At 42.9% G+C, this 19398-nt stretch overlaps 2 protein-coding genes and 1 long non-coding RNA gene across 3 annotated transcripts in view; 2 read left to right on the top strand and 1 right to left on the bottom strand.

Moving 5' to 3' along the window:
- atp5md (ATP synthase membrane subunit DAPIT) overlaps positions 1–1576 on the top strand; it is a 4997-nt gene extending 3421 nt beyond the window's left edge. The window contains exons 2-4 of the mRNA XM_034187311.1: positions 516–614; positions 1285–1378; positions 1466–1576. Of these exons, the coding sequence (XP_034043202.1) occupies positions 531–614; positions 1285–1374 (174 nt within the window). The 5' untranslated portion in view covers positions 516–530 and the 3' untranslated portion in view covers positions 1375–1378; positions 1466–1576. The remainder of the gene's footprint in view (positions 1–515; positions 615–1284; positions 1379–1465) is intronic.
- The window catches only part of LOC117525468, a 21563-nt gene extending 2506 nt beyond the window's left edge, over positions 1–19057 (top strand). Inside the window, exons 2-3 of the long non-coding RNA XR_004565060.1 lie at positions 8631–8633; positions 19046–19057. This is a non-coding gene — a long non-coding RNA (uncharacterized LOC117525468). The remainder of the gene's footprint in view (positions 1–8630; positions 8634–19045) is intronic.
- Positions 1568–18690, bottom strand: taf5 (TAF5 RNA polymerase II, TATA box binding protein (TBP)-associated factor). The gene is made up of 11 exons (XM_034187308.1): positions 18261–18690; positions 17534–17765; positions 17108–17423; positions 16859–17022; positions 16121–16256; positions 15917–16037; positions 12460–12589; positions 5179–5343; positions 4897–5074; positions 2297–2474; positions 1568–2151 (listed from the first exon to the last, which is right to left on the bottom strand). The coding sequence occupies exons 1-11, from the start codon at positions 18688–18690 to the stop codon at positions 1937–1939; spliced, it is 2265 nt and encodes a 754-aa protein (XP_034043199.1). The 3' UTR covers positions 1568–1936.
- Positions 19058–19398: the final 341 nt, after the last annotated feature.

The following is a 19398-nucleotide window of genomic DNA, read 5'->3' as shown; positions in this document are numbered from 1 at the left end:
CACTTTTGTTTATATTGTGCTTTACTTTTCACCACCTGAATTATCTTGATGCTGATTCATCATTTGACAAGTGTCAACTTGCAATTACATTAGAAACTCACTAACAAATAACTCTCCTACAAGGTGAAAACCACTTTCACTGAGTTGAATGCAGTGCCTGCTATTGCAGTGATCATGACATCACGCTGTCTCAGAGAATGTCTTGTTTTGTCCGCAGCTAAAGATACTGGAAGTAAACCAGCTCGTAAAATAAACTACAAAATACTCACATTTAAGAAGCTGAAATCAAAGAATCTGGGTGGAAAAAAGATGACTTCACTTAATTGATTTTCAAAATAAGTTGATTAATTGCAGTTCCATTAAATAGTGCACATTGCTAAATGTTTATTCAAGCAATCTGTTTACAGTTGTTAGAATAATAAAGTCAAGGTGTTTGTTTTAATGCTGGTGGGTTTCCAGCATACTGGGAATGGAGCAATCTGGTTTCTGTTTTTAATCCTCTGTCTTTTTGGCAGGACCATTACATCATCATGGGAGGACATGAGGGATCCCAGCACCAGTTCACCGGAATCGCCAAATACTTCAATTCTTACACAATCACAGGAAGGAGAAATGTGAGTCAGCATTAGTCATCCCTGGTTTAAATGGAATATAGTCACTGGAATGGTTTTCTTACTTTACGAATAGACTGTAGCCCCTCAGCTGCTGGATTGCCGTGAGATATTATTCATTCCAGAAAGTCTGCACCCAGTAATTTCATAATCCAGTCAGTAGTAGAAGGTTTTTCCCTAGTTGACGGACAATCCAATGACATTTGAATGGAAAAATAAAACAGAAAAAGTCACCATATTTTCCAGAGTAAAAAAAAAAAAAAAAAGCCTCTTTACGAGGAAAAACCCATATGGCATATCTTTTTTCAGCATTATCAGCTAATTAATTTGGCCTGAACTGTACTTGGCATTTAGTTTCATGCTTTGATTCCAGGGAAAGTCCTACATAAATAGTAATAATTCAAAATTTTTGCGGCCATATAAGTTGCACCAGACCTCCCAAACTAGTAAAAAATAAATAAATAAATAAAATACAAATTGTGAGTTGTACTCTGGAAAATATGGTAATTTGGCGCAGCACTAACTTGAAGTGTTTAATGAGTCACTGAATTCATGTTGGATGATTATCCAGGTAAGAAAATGCCTTTGCCACAGTCAGTTCCTTTGTGTGTATTTTGAAAATGTTGGTTGTGGTCCTTTAAGCCGTCACTGAATTGGTGTGTCTTTTCCTCAGTGTGTTTTAGCCACATACGGCAGCATACTCGCCATTTTCCTCTTCTTCAAGCTGAAGCCGAAGAAACAGGCTGCGGTCACGGAAAAGTGACACTGTAAGTGGAAGTGATCCACTCTGCTGTTACTGCTGCTCACATTCACGCTGTTCCGTTCACTAATGGCTCTTATTGTTCTCTTCACAGATGTCCGTTCTGACAACTGTTGCTAACAGCTGGGAGGACAGACGGGTGGACACGCTTGTAGTAAAGTAACTAGTTTTCATGTGTTAATAAAAAAAGAACTTGTGCCCAAAACAATAAAGCATTTTTATTTACAGTGTCCATTAGTATAAAAAAAAAAATAGACAGAAAACTTACCTAGGTGGCAGTGCCCCCCACCTACCCACACAAAGTCCATGACGCCACTTCACTGCGGCAGGGGACATCTGTAAATGTGAACACTATTCATCTTGAAGGTTAACGTTAATTCCGTACCTTGACGTGTAAGAGATGTAACGTTAACTTTTCAAGTTTTTTTTTGTTTTGTTTTTTCCCCTCCTCTAGTCAGTTTAGCACTCGGGGCTGAAGCATGACTCATATCAACCATCAACATTAGGGTTCATTGCTGTCTCATGGGCTGCAGGTCCCGGCAGCCAGCAGGTTCCCATTGCTGTCTCATGGATTGTAGGCTCCAGCGGCCAGCAGAAGGTTCCTGCGGGTGAAGTGAAGGTGTATGACAGGCGTGGATTTTGTCATGTAGGTACCTAGCTGAAGTTCCTGGGAGTTGTCCTGTAGGTGGACATGACCTGTAGCTGCGGTAAAGTCATCTGTCTCCAAATCATCAAATGCTTTGATTGCATCCCAGAGACGCACAGTGTTGTCCATGGAGCCTAGAAAATGGAAAGATGCTGAAATGATCACTGAGAGTTATGTCCACATATTTAAATACTATTTATTACAGTAGCTGTCTGTCTCTTGGGTTGTTGCTAAGACTGACAGAAGGAACTGAGATTGGTAATGGTATGGAACACCAACCTGACGCAAGGATCTCTCCATCCCTGCTGAACCTGAGGGAGTAGACTGTGTCTGTATGACCGTTAAGTTCTCCCACCATCAGCCCATGACCGATGTCCCACAGAAGAACTCGGCCATCTGTAGCTCCTGACGCCAGGAACTTCCCATTTGGAGAGAACGTGAGTGCATGGATGGGACCCTGGAAGACAGTTGCATCTTTCTTGTTAGAAGTCTCAGTTCTCACGCTGCAGGATCTCGTTTCCCCAGAAGCATAGTAGATATTTTTAAAAATAACAGAAATGAACACCAAAAGAAATCTGATTTGTCTACTGACCAACTGAAATAAAGCGGTTCCAGAACCTGCAGGAAAAAACAAACTACACAATTCAACTATTTTGGTTCATTTACCCAACATCTTTTCATCTGAACTGTTGGAAAAAGTAAACCTGGTAGTAGTTCTAAGTAATAATACAGAAATGTATCTGGTACAGTTGTATAAGGAAAGTGAGGACCCGACTGCTTTATTTATGACTGGATGTATACATCTGAATATTTGTCATAATTATGCTGTCACTAGTAACTACCAAGTAATCAACCAGCACTTAGAGAGAAAAGTGGAAGCTGTTCCATCTGCTACCACAGAGTCTGCTGGCAGAAAATGAATATTTGTCGTTGCTGCTGCTGCTTCCCTCTGCTTGGTCTAAAAAAGTAACCGTTACTGACTGCCACAATTTTTTCTTCCTGATTTCTTACAGTGTTTATTAAAGCCAGAAAGTTGCCATTTGAAATTACTTTAGTTTTGTGTCATGTCTGTGATCTGCTTTTTTTTCTACAAAATTAAACAACTGAATAAACATCCTCCGAGGCCGGTGATTCCATAATTTTTGCCAGGGGTTGTAATACTGATGGTATTTAAAGGGGCTGTTACATTAATCCGACCTCAGTGTAAAATCAGCACCATGGACAGCTGCCTTGAAAAGGCTCTTCATGGATGTTTGTAGGAATAAAAAGTAAGTCCCTTCGGCTGCTCCCTTGTTTGCACTGGGGGTCGCCACAGCAAATCCAAGGTGGATCTGCATGTTGAATTGGCACAAGTTTTACGCCGGATGCCCTTCCTGATGCAACTCCACATTACTTCTAGAAAATATTCTGATCAGTCTAAAACTTTAATGCATTTACTAACTTTGGTAAAATATTCTGAATAATGCCATTTATATCGTGACTGCAGATGTCTTGTGAAACATGTAAATCTGGTTTTGTTTTGGTGTAACTTTAGTCAGCTTTCTTTAATGTAAATATGTTTCTTTACCACTCGTACGACTTTTGCTGTTGCAACAAGTGATTTTCCCCGCTGTGGGATCAATCAAGTTTATTTTATCTTTTAACACACTGCTGTGTGCCTTCCACTCCAGGAAGAATAACATGGACTTGATTAGAATTCTAATCAGATTTGGGATGTTAAAACACTGGAGCCACTTTTATACACTCAACAAAAATATAAACGCAACACTTTTGGTTTTGCTCCCATTTTGTATGAGATGAACTCAAAGATCTAAAACTTTTTCCACATACACAATATCACCATTTCCCTCAAATATTGTTCACAAACCAGTCTAAATCTGTGATAGTGAGCACTTCTTCTTTGCTGAGATAATCCATCCCACCTCACAGGTGTGCCATATCAAGATGCTGATTAGACACCATGATTAGTGCACAGGTGTGCCTTAGACTGTCCACAATAAAAGGCCACTCTGAAAGGTGCAGTTTTGTTTCATTGGGGGGGATACCAGTCAGTATCTGGTGTGACCACCATTTGTCTCATGCAGTGCAACACATCTCCTTCGCATAGAGTTGATCAGGTTGTCAATTGTGGCCTGTGGAATGTTGGTCCACTCCTTTTCAATGGCTGTGCGAAGTTGCGATGACGAATTGGAGTCAGGTCGAGACCCCGATGAGGACAACGAGCATGCAGATGAGCTTCTTTAAGACGGTTTCTGACAGTTTGTGCAGAAATTCTTTGGTTATGCAAACCGAATGTTTCAGCAGCTGTCCGAGTGGCTGGTCTCAGACGATCTTGGAGGTGAACATGCTGGATGTGGAGGTCCTGGGCTGGTGTGGTTACACGTGGTCTGCGGTTGTGACATCTGTGGCATTGTGCTGTGTGATAAAACTGCACCTTTCAGAGTGGCCTTTTATTGTGGACAGTCTAAGGCACACCTGTGCACTAATCATGGTGTCTAATCAGCATCTTGATATGGCACACCTGTGAGGTGGGATGGATTATCTCAGCAAAGGAGAAGTGCTCACTATCACAGATTTAGACTGGTTTGTGAACAATATTTGAGGGAAATGGTGATACTGTGTATGTGGAAAAAGTTTTAGATCTTTGAGTTCATCTCATACAAAATGGGAGCAAAACCAAAAGTGTTGCGTTTATATTTTTGTTGAGTGTACTAACGTCAAATGCAACACAACAGTCATCTTCAGTGCTCATCAATTTACACTGAAAAACTGGCTCCAGGTATTAAAGTTTGGTTTGTTAATGATTTGATTTAAAAATAAAAAATCTGGGACTCGAACAGGAAACCACAGAAGCAGGATTGGAAGTGTTGACCTCTGACCTTGTGACCAGTAAAGATGCGGACACAGTTTCCCGTCAGGACGTCCCAGAGGCGGATGGTGCGGTCAGATGAACCTGTGGCCACGTAGTTGGAGTTTGGGTGGAAGCGGGTGCATGTGACGTCGGCGAGGTGACCAGAAAATATCCTTAGAGGCTGATAGTGATCGGTGGCCCAGAGACTGTTGGGGGAGAGAGAAACCACACCGCTGAAACCCATCTGCAGACCCACAAGAGTCTTAACACCCAGTTCTCGTCATTAAACCAGTTCTGGTCAATTTCTCACCGAGCCACTCGGTCGTGTCCCCCGGAGACAAAATAGCAGCCATGGGGAGAAAACTGGGTGTCCCACACCGGGTAGTTGTGGCCTTTGTATCCCACCAGGCACGTAAATGTTTGGAGACTCCAAAGCCTGATGGTACTGTCCTCAGAACTTGACAGTAGGTAGTTTCTGAAAGCCAAGAAGAATCAGAAAAGCCTGGAGAACAGCCTGTACGTACAGCACCAAAAGCAAGAGTGATCTGAGAGCGCAATATCCCCCACTGGCACATGCTGCTTTGGTACAAGTGCTGCTACATTCTGATAACATTTGTTTTATCAACACACATCAGCTATTTGCACTTCCAGCAAAAACTGTTAAATGAGCGAATTTTAGTGAATTTCTTTCATAAATTACGAGAAACATTTCTTTCTTATCAATCACAGGATAGAAAAATGTATCAAGTGATATCAATCAATCAATCAATCAATTTTATTTATATAGCACCAAATCACAACAAACAGTTGTCCCAAGGCGCTTTATATTGTAAGACAAGGCCATACAATAATTACGGAAAAACCTCAACGGTCAAAACGACCCCCTATGAGCAAGCACTTGGCAACAGTGGGAAGGAAAAACTCCCTTTTAACAGGAAGAAACCTCCAGCAGAACCAGGCTCAGGGAGGGGCAGTCTTCTGCTGGGACTGGTTGGGGCTGAGGGAGAGAACCAGGAAAAAGACATGCTGTGGAGGGGAGCAGAGATCAATCACTAATGATTAAATGCAGAGTGGTGCATACAGAGCAAAAAGAGAAAGAAACACTCAGTGCATCATGGGAACCCCCCAGCAGTCTACGTCTATAGCAGCATAACTAAGGGATGGTTCAGGGTCACCTGATCCAGCCCTAACTATAAGCTTTAGCAAAAAGGAAAGTTTTAAGCCTAATCTTAAAAGTAGAGAGGGTGTCTGTCTCCCTGATCTGAATTGGGAGCTGGTTCCACAGGAGAGGAGCCTGAAAGCTGAAGGCTCTGCCTCCCATTCTACTCTTACAAACCCTAGGAACTACAAGTAAGCCTGCAGTCTGAGATCGATGTGCTCTATTGGGGTGATATGGTACTATGAGGTCCCTAAGATAAGATGGGACCTGATTATTCAAAACCTTATAAGTAAGAAGAAGAATTTTAAATTCTATTCTAGAATTAACAGGAAGCCAATGAAGAGAGGCCTATATGGGTGAGATATGCTCTCTCCTTCTAGTCCCCGTTAGTACTCTAGCTGCAGCATTCTGAATTAACTGAAGGCTTTTCAGGGAACTTTTAGGACAACCTGATAATAATGAATTACAATAGTCCAGCCTAGAGGAAATAAATGCATGAATTAGTTTTTCAGCATCACTCTGAGACAAGACCTTTCTGATTTTAGAGATATTGCATAAATGCAAAAAAGCAGTCCTACATATTTGTTTAATATGCACTTTGAATGACATATCCTGATCAAAAATGACTCCAAGATTTCTCACAGTATTACTAGAGGTCAGGGTAATGCCATCCAGAGTAAGGATCTGGTTACACACCATGTTTCTAAGATTTGTGGGGCCAAGTACAATAACTTCAGTTTTATCTGAGTTTAAAAGCAGGAAATTAGAGGTCATCCATGTCTTTATGTCTGTAAGACAATCCTGCAGTTTAACTAATTGGTGTGTGTCCTCTGGCTTCATGGATAGATAAAGCTGGGTATCATCTGCGTAACAATGAAAATTTAAGCAATGCCGTCTAATAATACTGCCTAAGGGAAACGTGTAAAGTGAATAAAATTGGTCCTAGCACAGAACCTTGTGGAACTCCATAATTAACCTTAGTCTGTGAAGAAGATTCCCCATTTACAAGAACAAATTGTAATCTATTAGATAAATATGATTCAAACCACCACAGCGCAGTGCCTTTAATACCTATGGCATGCTCTAATCTCTGTAATAAAATTGTATGGTCAACAGTATCAAAAGCAGCACTGAGGTCTAACAGAACAAGCACAGAGATGAGTCCACTGTCTGAGGCCATAAGAAGATCATTTGTAACCTTCACTAATGCTGTTTCTGTACTATGATGAATTCTAAAACCTGACTGAAACTCTACAAATAGACCATTCCTCTGCAGATGATCAGTTAGCTGTTTTACAACTACCCTTTCAAGAATTTTTGAGAGAAAAGGAAGGTTGGAGATTGGTCTATAATTAGCTAAGATAGCTGGGTCAAGTGATGGCTTTTTAAGTAATGGTTTAATTACTGCCACCTTAAAAGCCTGTGGTACATAGCCAACTAATAAAGATAGATTGATCATATTTAAGATCGAAGCATTAAATAATCGTAGGGCTTCCTTGAGCAGCCTGGTAGGAATGGGGTCTAATAGACATGCTGATGGTTTGGATGAAGTAACTAATGAAAATAACTCAGACAGAACAATCTGAGAGAAAGAGTCTAACCAAATACCGGCATCACTGAAAGCAGCCAAAGATAACGATACATCGTTGGGATGGTTATGAGTAATTTTTTCTCTAATAGTTAAAATTTTATTAGCAAAGAAAGTCATGAAGTCATTACTAGTTAAAGTTAAAGGAATACTCGGCTCAATAGAGCTCTGACTCTTTGTCAGCCTGGCTACAGTGCTGAAAAGAAACCATTTCCTCTCCAACTTACGGGTTATCTGCCTTAAGCTGCGAGTTTGTGAGTTATACCACGGAGTCAGGCACTTCTGATTTAAAGCTCTCTTTTTCAGAGGAGCTACAGCATCCAATGTTGTCTTCAATGAGGATGTAAAACTATTGATGAGATACTCTATCTCACTTACAGAGTTTAGGTAGCTACTCTGCACTGTGTTGGTATATGGCATTAGAGAACATAAAGAAGGAATCATATCCTTAAACCTAGTTACAGCGCTTTCTGAAAGACTTCTAGTGTAATGAAACTTATTCCCCACTGCTGGGTAGTCCGTCAGAGTAAATGTAAATGTTATTAGGAAATGATCAGACAGAAGGGAGTTTTCAGGGAATACTGTTAAGTCTTCAATTTCCATACCATAAGTCAGAACAAAATCTAAGATATGATTAAAGTGGTGGGTGGACTCATTTACATTTTGAGCAAAGCCAATTGAGTCTAATAATAGATTAAATGCAGTGTTGAGGCTGTCATTCTCAGCATCTGTGTGGATGTTAAAATCGCCCACTATAATTATCTTATCTGAGCTAAGCACTAAGTCAGACAAAAGGTCTGAAAATTCACAGAGAAACTCACAGTAACGACCAGCTGGACGATAGATAATAACAAATAAAACTGGTTTTTGGGACTTCCAATTTGGATGGACAAGACTAAGAGTCAAGCTTTCAAATGAATTAAAGCTCTGTCTGGGTTTTTGATTAATTAATAAGCTGGAATGGAAGATTGCTGCTAATCCTCCGCCTCGGCCCGTGCTACGAGCATTCTGGCAGTTAGTGTGACTCGGGGGTGTTGACTCATTTAAACTAACATATTCATCCTGCTGTAACCAGGTTTCTGTAAGGCAGAATAAATCAATATGTTGATCAATTATTATATCATTTACTAACAGGGCCTTAGAAGAGAGAGACCTAATGTTTAATAGACCACATTTAACGGTTTTAGTCTGTGGTGCAGTTGAAGGTGCTATATTATTTTTTCTTTTTGAATTTTTATGCTTGAATAGATTTTTGCTGGTTATTGATGGTCCGGGAGCAGGCACCGTCTCTACGGGGATGGGGTAATGAGGGGATGGCAGGGGGAGAGAAGCTGCAGAGAGGTGTGTAAGACTACAACTCTGCTTCCTGGTCCCAACCCTGGATAGTCACGGTTTGTAGGATTTAAGAAAATTGGCCAGATTTCTAGAAATGAGAGCTGCTCCATCCAAAGTGGGATGGATGCTGTCTCTCCTAACAAGACCAGGTTTTCCCCAGAAGCTTTGCCAATTATCTATGAAGCCCACCTCGTTTTTTGGACACCACTCAGACAGCCAGCAATTCAACGAGAACATGCGGCTAAACATGTCACTCCCGGTCCGATTGGGGAGGGGCCCAGAGAAAACTACAGCGTCCGACATTGTTTTTGCAAAGTTACACACCGATTCAATGTTAATTTTAGTGACCTCCGATTGGCGTAACCGGGTGTCATTACTGCCGACGTGAATTACAATCTTACCAAATTTACGCTTAGCCTTAGCCAGCAGTTTCAAATTTCCTTCAATGACGCCTGCTCTGGCCCCCGGAAGACAATTGACTATGGTTGCTGGTGTCGCTAACTTCACATTTCTCAAAACAGAGTCGCCAATAACCAGAGTTTGATCCTCGGTGGGTGTGTCGTCGAGTGGGGAAAAACGGTTAGAAATGTGAACGGGTTGGCGGTGTACACGGGGCTTCTGTTTAGGGCTACGCTTCCTCCTCACAGTCACCCAGTCAGCCTGCTTTCCCGGCTGCTCGGGATCTGCCAGAGGGAAACTAACGGCGGCTAAGCTACCTTGGTCCGCACCGACTACAGGGGCCTGGCTAGCTGTAGAATTTTCCATGGTGCGGAGCCGAGTCTCCAATTCGCCCAGCCTGGCCTCCAAAGCTACGAATAAGCTACACTTATTACAAGTACCATTACTGCTAAAGGAGGCCGAGGAATAACTAAACATTTCACACCCAGAGCAGAAACGTGCGGGAGAGACAGGAGAAGCCGCCATGCTAAACCGGCTAAGAGCTAGTAGCTGCGCTAAGCTAGCGGATTCCTACAAACACACAAAGTGAATAATGTGTAAATAATTTAGAGGTGATTCAGTAGAGGGAGTGCTTTAGTTAAGGCACGTGAAGATTACACTGTGAAACAAATCGTTATCTAGGTAACTAGATCAGTCTAACTGCGCAGATTAAACAGCTAACAGATACAGCAAAACACCGCTGTGCTCCGGAACAGGAAGTGATACAATACCGTAGTGAGAGCCAACCACCAGTAGAGGCAAGCAAGAGTCAAAACCACAAGGCTCCCTTGTGGTTTTGACTCAAGTGATATGCCTATTACCAACCTATAACAAGGACTTGTACTAAGTTTAATGAAATTCCTCCTAAAAAATGTGAGAGGAGTTTATTTTAGATCACCTATACCCTTTTTGGTGAGAGACAAATGGACAGAACTCACCACAGCATAATCCCCCTTCGGGTTTGATAAAAACAGCCACGCTGCAAACTTGCATCAAATACATCTAAACTAAATCAAGTACGAGTACACTGTTTCTTCCAGACTAAAAGTCGGAGTTTATTTTTAGTAGTTTGCGACATCCTGTAACTTAAACCATGAAACGACTAGTACAACCCCAATTCCAATGAAGTTGGGAAGTTGTGTGAAATGTAAATAAAAACAGAATACAATGATTTGCAAATCCTCTTCAACCTATATTCAATTGAATACACCACAAAGACAAGATATTTAATGTTCAAACTGATAAACTTTGTTGTTTTTGTGCAAATATTTGCTCATTTTGAAATGGATGCCTGCAACACGTTTCAAAAAAGCTGGGACAAAAGACTGGGAAAGTTGATGAATGCTCAAAGAACACCTGTTTGGAACATTCCACAGGTGAACAGGTTAATTGGAAACAGGTGAGTGTCATGATTGGGTATAAAAGGCGCATCCCCAAAAGGCTCAGCCGTTAACAAACAAAGATGGGGCGAGGATCACCACTTTGTAAACAACTGCATGAAAAAAAATAGTCCAACAGTTTAAGAACAATGTTTCTCAACATTCAATTGCAAGGAATTTAGTGATTCCATCATCTACAGTCCATAATATAATCAGAAGATGCAGAGAATCTAGAGAACTTTCTACACGTAAGCAGCAAGACCGAAAACCAACACTGAATGCCCGTGACCTTCGATCCCTCAGGTGGCACTGCATTAAAAACCAACATCATTGTGTAAAGGATCTTACAGCATGGGCTCAGGAACACTTCAGAAAACCATTGTCAGTTAACACAGTTCGTCGCTACATCTACAAGTGCAAGTTAAAACTCTACCATGCAAAGTGAAAGCCAAACATCAACATCCAGAAACACCGCCACCTTCTCTGGTCCTGAGCTCATTTGAAATGGACAGACACAAAGTGGAAAAGTGTGCTGTAGTCTGATGAGTCCACATTTCAAATTGTTTTTGGAAATCATGGATGTCGTGTCCACCGGACAAAAGAGGAAAAAGACCATCCAGATTGTTACCAGTGCAAAGTTCAAAACCCAGCATCTGTGATGGTATGGGGGTGTGTTAGTGCCCATGGCATGGGCAACTTACACATCTGTGATGGCACCATCAATGCTGAAAGGTACATCCAGGTTTTGGAGCAACACATGCTGCCATCCAAGCAACATCTTTTTCAGGGACGTCCCTGCTTATTTCAGCAAGACAATGCCAAGCCACATTCTGCACATGTTACAACAGCGTGGCTTCGTAGTAAAAGAGTGCGGGTACTAGACTGGCCTGCCTGCAGTCCAGACCTGTCGCCCATTGAAAATGTGTGGCGCATTATGAAGCCCAAAATAAGACAATGGCGACCACGGACTGTTGAAGAACTGAAGTCGTACATCAAGCAAGAATGGGAAAGAATTCCAGCTACAAAGCTTCAACAATTAGTGTCCTCAGTTCCCAAATGCTTATTGAGTGTTGTTAGAAGGAAAGGTGATGTAACACAGTGTTAAACATACCACTGTACCAGCTTTTTTGAAACTTGTTGCAGGCATCCATTTCAAAATGAGCAAATATTTGCACAAAAACAATAAAGTTTGTCAGTTTGAACATTAAATATCTTGTCTTTGTGGTGTTTTCAATTGAATATAGGTTGAAGAGGATTTGAAAATCATTGGATTCTGTTTTTATTTACATTTTACACAACGTCCCAACTTCATTGGAATTGGGGTTGTATGTAAAAAAAAAAATGGGGTGTAACAATATTCAAAGGTCACTGTTCATCTTCAGTTTCGTTTGTGGTTGATCAGCAGCATCAGAGCCGCTGGTCTGAGTCCTTTCGATCAGTTTTGTCTCCACTTTAAGCACAGCAGATGTTCCACAGTCTTCTTTGTAAAACCTTTAAGTTCTGTCAGACTGTCAGTGTCTCATGCAGGATTCTCGTGTACCTGCTTGGTTTCTGGAGCTCCCCAGAGCGTGACGATGCCACTGCCATGCTTCATGGGCAAGACACTGCGTGCGTGTGTGTGTGTGATGTTATAAAATAATGTGTGAAAGCTTTTAACAGTCTGTGTCTGTGAAAGAAGCTCGGCTGTTCTACCTGTCTGGACTGAAGCTGATGCCGTAAACTGGACCACTGTGTCCGTACAGGATCTTGGACTCACTCGCTGTCTTCTCATCCATGATCCTCTCCAGCACATCATCTGACTCCTTATCGATCAGGTTTAGCTCTTCAGTCAAAGCAGAGCAGTAATAAGCAGGTTAGCATTCTGGAGAAACCATCTAATAATTTAAAAAAAAAAAAAAAAAAAAATTGTGCCATGGGCACTGTAGCTCACCTGGATGATGCAAAACATCACTTTCAGCAAGAAAAGGGAGCATGGCCAACCTCCAAAGGTCATATCAAGGTTAAAATAAAAAAAAAAATCTTTAAAACCCATCTGACACATTTTGGAGCTACATAGTTGTTACCCTTGTACCAAATTTCAGCTCAATATCTTTAAAAACTGCTGACTAATGGCTCTAGGTGGCATTTTCAATATGGCGGCCATGGTTGACATTGGATTGGAATGCCTCAATCAAACTTTGGTGTCTTTATAGGATGGAACGTGTGTCCCAAGATTAAGTTTCACTGACTCAGCAGTTTTAAGAAGATGTTTACACATGCCGATGGTGACAGACAGGAGACCCACCACATAAAAAGCTAAAAATGTGCAAAAACCTTCAGATTTGGTTTTTGGGCTTGCTGGTTGAAACTCAGGTAGCAAATTTCATCTTAAATGCTGCATAAATGGCTGATAAATGGCCATATATGAGATTTTCAAGATGCCCACCATGACGGTCATATTTGAAATTGGATTGTAACGCCTTGAACAAACTTTGGTGTCTCATGGGTGGAAACACATGCACCACCAGGTCCTCTCACATCCCTCATCCACTTCAACAACAATGGACTACCTGCCCCCCCTGGACACCTCTTTCCCCCCTCCCTTCTGCAGCCCCACCTGCACTAACAATCTGTGAAGAGGAAGTATGCCAGCAGTTTCGCAGACAAAAAAAATCAAGAAGGCTCGAGGACCTGATGATGTCTCTCCCTCATGTCTGAGAGCCTGTGTTGATCATTCAGCTCCTATCGTCACCTGAATTTTCAACAGATTTCTGGAGCTGTGCGAGGTCCCTTCCTGCTTCAAATGCTCCACTATTATTCCAGTCCCAAGGAAACACTGAACTAAATGACTGCAGGCCTGTCACCCTGACATCTGTAGTCATGAAGTCTTTTGAACAGCTGGCATTGAGCCACCTGAAGGACATCACAGGACGCCCTACCGGACCTCCTGCAGTTTGTCTACTGGGCAAAGAGCTCAGCTGAGGATGCAGTCAGTGTGGGACTGCATTACATCCTGCAGCACCTGAACTCTGTAAGGATGTATGTGAGGATCCTGTTCGTGGACTTCAGCTCACCGTTCAACACCATCATCCCCGACATTTTCCACAAAAAAACTCTCCAACTTCTCTGTGCCAGCTCCACCTTCAGTGGATTTCCAACTTCGTGATGGACAGGACACAGCAGGTGAAGCTGGGGACCATCACATCCAGCCGATGTACAATCAGCACTGGCGCCCCTCTGGGGTGTGTGCTCTCCCCACTGCTCTTCTCCCTCTACACCAATGACTGCACCTCAGGGAACCCCTCTGTTAAACTCCTCAAGTTTGTGGATGACACCACCATCATTGGTCGCATCCAGGATGGTGGTAAGGATGGTACACTTCTTCTTTACAGACAGGAGGAGAAACACTTGGTCCTCTGGTGTGGTCAGAACAACCTGGAGCTGAACCCACTCGAGACTGTGGAGATGACAGTAGACTTCAGAAGGAACCTCCTATCACTCCCCCCATCCTCAACAACACTGTGCCTACTGTGGACACTTTCTGGTTCCTGAGATCCACCATCTCCCAAGATCTGAAGTTTACCTCCCACATATACTTATTCCTTACATAGGATTTACTTCCTCAGACAGCTCAGGACATTCAACCTGCCCCAGGAACTGCCCATCATCTTCTACACATCCATCATCCAGTCTGTCTTGTGCATCTCCATCTCCATCATCTCCATTTGGTTTCCCTCTGCCTTCAGACATGACAGGCACCGACTTCAAACAACTGTCAGGTTTGCAGAAAAAAAATAAATCATCGGAGCCAGCCTGCCTTCCATCCAGGACTTAACCAGGAAGTGAGCTGATAATGTCTCTGCAGACCCCTCACACCCTGTTTATACTCCTCCCCTCTGGTGGATACTACAGAGTTCTGTACGTCAGAACAACCAGACACAAGAACAGTTTCTTTCCACAGGCCATCACACTAATGAGCAACTTAACCTGCCAAAAAACTCACTCATTCATGTACAGTAGTGTTCAGAATAATAGTAGTGCTATGTGACTAAAAAGATGAATCCAGGTTTTGAGTATATTTCTTATTGTTACATAGGAAACAATGTACCAGTAGATTCAGTAGGTTCTCACAAATACAACAAGACCAAGCATTCATGATATGCACACTCTTAAGGCTATGGAATTGGGCTATTAGTAAAAAAAGTTGAAAAGGGGGTGTTCACAATAATAGTAGTGTGGCATTCAGTCAGTGAGTTCGTCAATTTTGTGGAACAAACAGGTGTGAATCAGGTGTCCCCTATTTAAGGATGAAGCCAGCACCTGCTGCACCACCGACTGCCATGCGTATATAAAATAATTATTTCATAGTGGATTAATCCTTATCTCTGCAAGTTGGCTGCTGAAAACGGCTCTAATCGATTCCTGAATCACAGAAGACACACGCGTGCCAAATGAACTGAAGAAAGTCTATAAAGGTAATTACTTGTCATGTTTACATTGTCATGGCTTGGTGAAACAGTTGCGTGTTCTTTCCTTCTTGTGTGCAGCTGTAAAAGTATGTTTATGAGAGATTTAACATCTCGTTGTAATCGTTTAGACCAGCTGCGCTCTAATGCGGTGAGCTGACACAACCACTCGCTCTAATCACTTCTTTACTCCACTTGACGAGCTGCATGTAGTGTTGGTGAGCAGATTGCGCCGCGTTGCAAGACATTTATGCGTGAAAGATGTTTTGAACATTTCAAAATTCTCTTTGCGCAGTTGCATGTGCCAGCAACCCTCTCGCATTCAGTCTGCACCCATTAAAGACGAGTTTACTCTCTTACACAACACAGGGCGTGCAAGTGCATGCATCAAAGTCGTGCAAATGTCAGTGGACCTTTACTCAGTGTGCTGCCATACAATACTACTGGAACCTCAATTTCCCTAAGGGAGTCTTCCCAAACGATCAATAATGTTCCATCTAATATCATCTTTAATCTCTAAAATACTTGGGGAATAAAGGCAATTCTGATTCTGACCAAGTTTCAGCTTCATTGGTCCAGCGGTTTTGGAGAAGAAGGTGTTTACAGATTGATGGACAGGCAACCCGTGGCATAATCAATAAGAGTCCAGGTGAGCTAAAAATATACCATCACATCATCATCGATCAGTGATCAGAATAATGTACCTGCTGCAGATTTAACTTTTCGTAGTTTTTTGGGTGTGATGCTCCACACCCGGACTGTAGAGTCAGCAAAACCTCCTGCAATCAGGCTGGAATCGTCGGTCAGATCCACAGCAGTCAGACCCTGCAGCGGCACCAGGACCTCAGTTACTATAGCAACACTAAAAACACAACGATCCGCCAGTTGCTGATGTTAAGAGTGTTTACCTGATACGCATTAAGAAAGGAGTAAAAACAAATACAAGGGAGTGTCTCTGGTCCCAGGCGGATCCTCTTTGCGGACTCCTTCATGTGCATGATTTTGTCCAACTTGTCTGAATCCTTCAGCTCTGGAAGAGGAATTCTGTGCCACACACACACACACACACACACACACACACACACACACACACACACACACACACACACACACACACACACACACACACACACACACACACACACACACACACACAGGCAAGTATGAGATCCTGTATAGGCATGGTTGGTGTTGCTAGGTAACAGATTGGACAAAAGTTGACACAGACATATGGACGGACGGACACACACAAACACAAAGGCTTCATCTTGGTCTCAGGTTTCAATCACAATTGTGTTTTAAAGGTTTGGGTTTTCCAAGTATAACATGACTGCAGTGAAATACACAATAATCCAGAAAATAATCTGATGCAATCTGCCAAAAATAACCTGAGACTTAAATGTGGAGCAGAGTTCTCAGGTAGTGACTTAGTTCATTCTTTAGATTTGTAATTAAGATCATGTTTGTTTTCACTGCAAGATTAATTAAAGAGCAAATTTTTGTCTTGTTACTTAAAAGAACTTGAATTTATTGCTTTATTGATGACTGAGGTTCCAGCTGCGCTAATAACGTACAGAAAAGCAGCGCTGCTCCAGAAGTACCTGGAAACAACAGGATCCAGATGCCTGCGGAGCTTCAGGACGTACCTGGTTTGTGAAGGCGCGTTGGGATCCTGCTTCTTGCTTTTGGAACCAATGCTGTCCTTCTTGGGTTTCTTCTTCTTCGGTTTACCTTCCTCATTCTCTGCTTCCTCATCCTCATCATCAAGAGGAAGTTCAATTTCCGGTTCCTTCAGCAGCCCGTAGTAAACCTATATCACAGCGAAAAGCAGAGTTGATGGCTGGTATCTGTGAAGAGCAACAGAGGAACCTCAGATGTTAACAGACGAGCAGTACCTTGGCTTTGTTGGCCTCTCGCTTGGCTTCACCCGCTAAGCTGCCGGACATGGCGTCGATCTGGCTCTTGCTGCGTGGCATGCCATCAAAGATGTCGATGTAGAGGTGCTCTTGGATAATATTCCAGATCTGGTTGTTCTGACGCTCCTGCAGGTGCCTCTTTAGCAGCTGGTAAGAATCGCGGGAAATTCGTAAGACAAATTTGCTGGTGCGGAAGTCCAGCAGGGTCTCGTTTCCCCTCATGTGCTCCTTCTTGGTCAAACTCGACAGGATCCGCAGGTCGTCCTCGTAGTAGCATTCTTGGTCCCCACTGAATCTGAGATGGAGAAAAATAGAACTATGCTTACTGACGTGTGCAGAACTAAACCAACCCATAACGTCGAGGGTCAGGAAGAACATACGTGTGCACGTGTGTAACAGACTCACTTCTCAAAGAAGGCCTTGGCCTCACTTTCATGGTTGTTATAGACCAGTTCCAGATACATGTGGACAAACAGAGGGTAAAAGACCTGGGACAGTTCCGCTCTGTGACAGTCCAGAACAGTCTCTATGAACCTCTTCAGGCTGCTGTAGTAAACCTCGTACAGAGCCGGGTCCCCCTGCTGGCTGTAAGCCGACAGCACCACGCTGACATCTGGCTGATCCTCTCCGGGCGGTGCTGAAAGAGAGCGCAGAGTCCATGTGAGCGGTACTGATCCATGTGAGCAAAAGTACCTTACACAACCTTAGAAACAAGACAATACCGATCCAACCGGGTCCACGTGAGCGGTACTGATCCATGTGGCAAAAGTTCAAACAACTGACCCAATCTGAGTTATTCATCAGTGATCGGACCTTTGCATGTGGACTGATATCAGTTAGTTATTGATCAGTGATCCAACATTTGGATGTGGACCGATATCAGTGAGTTATTGATGGATGATCAGATGTTTGGATATGGGCTAATAGCAAGTTATTGATCAGACCTTTGGTTCCCGGTTCAAATCCCACCCCTGCCACATTTCTCCATGTCATGTGGAGGTGCATCAGGAAGGGCATCCGGTGTAAAACCTGTGCCAATTCAACATGAGATCCACCTTGGATTTGCTGTGGCGACCCCGAGTGCAAACTATGGAGCAGCCAAGGGACTTTTACTGATAGTTATTGATCAGACCTTTGGATGTGGACTGGGATCCTCCTGTTGATGGTACCGACACACGGCTGAGGAGGGAACTCGTATCTCCGTTTTCTGCGTCCATATTCCCTCCAGCGGGACCAGAACCACACCCGGAACCATCAGACCCCTTCTGTTCCATACAGTCCTCCGGTAAACCCGCTTCTCGGCGCAAAACCTCGACGGATTCTGATAGTTTGTTCTTTTTGAGGAATTGCAGGACGGCCAGTAAAGTCTGCTGGTCCTCGGACGGAGCCGCAGGTTTGTTGGTTCCAGTCGGAGGAGCTGGACCGGACTGGACCGGCGACAGCAACCTGCCGTCACTCGCATGATTATTACTGTTATTACTTCCACAATTATCAGTCACAGTTTCTGTTTTTGTCTCTTTTTCTTCCTTCGGATCAACCCCAGCGCCCTGCGCAGCCGCCATCTTGAAAAATAATCAACTGCCCGCCCTGTGATGCGTTACCGCCACCTACCGGGCCGGAGTGGAACAGGTCGAGTCAAAAATACTTTCAACCCAAAGGACGCATGGTTTGGGCACCCCTGATAATTTCCATGATTTTCCTTTATAAGTCATTGGTTATAGCAGACAAACACACTGATATTTGAGAAGTGAAATGAAGTTTATAGGATTTACAGAAAGTGTACAGTAAATATTTAAACAAAATTAGGCAGGTGCATAAATTTGGGCACCCCAAAAGAAAAAATACATCAATATTTAGTAGATCCTCCGTTTGCAGAAATAACAGCCTCTAAATGCTTCCTATAGCTTACAGTGAGAGTCTGGATTCTGGTTGAAGGTATTTTGGACCATTCTTCTTTATGAAACATCTCAGGTTTGTTGGTTTCCGAGCATGGACAGCCCACTTAACATCACACCACAGATTTTCAGTAATATTCAGGTCTGGGGACTGAGATGGTCATTCCAGAACGTTGTACTTGTTCCTCTGTATGAATGCCTTAGTAGATTTTGAGCAGTGTTTAGGGTCGTTGTCTTGTTGAAAGATCCAGCCCCGGCGCAACTTCAACTTTGTCACTGATTCATGAACATTGATCTCAATAATCTGCTGATATTGACTGGAATCCATGTGACCCTCAACTTTAACAAGATTCCCAGTACCTGCACTGGCCACAC

This window comes from Thalassophryne amazonica, chromosome 15 (assembly GCF_902500255.1).
Source record: "Thalassophryne amazonica chromosome 15, fThaAma1.1, whole genome shotgun sequence".
Lineage (NCBI taxonomy): Eukaryota > Metazoa > Chordata > Actinopteri > Batrachoidiformes > Batrachoididae > Thalassophryne > Thalassophryne amazonica.
Note: the sequence above shows the minus strand (reverse complement) of the source record. Positions and strands in the feature narration are given on the sequence as shown.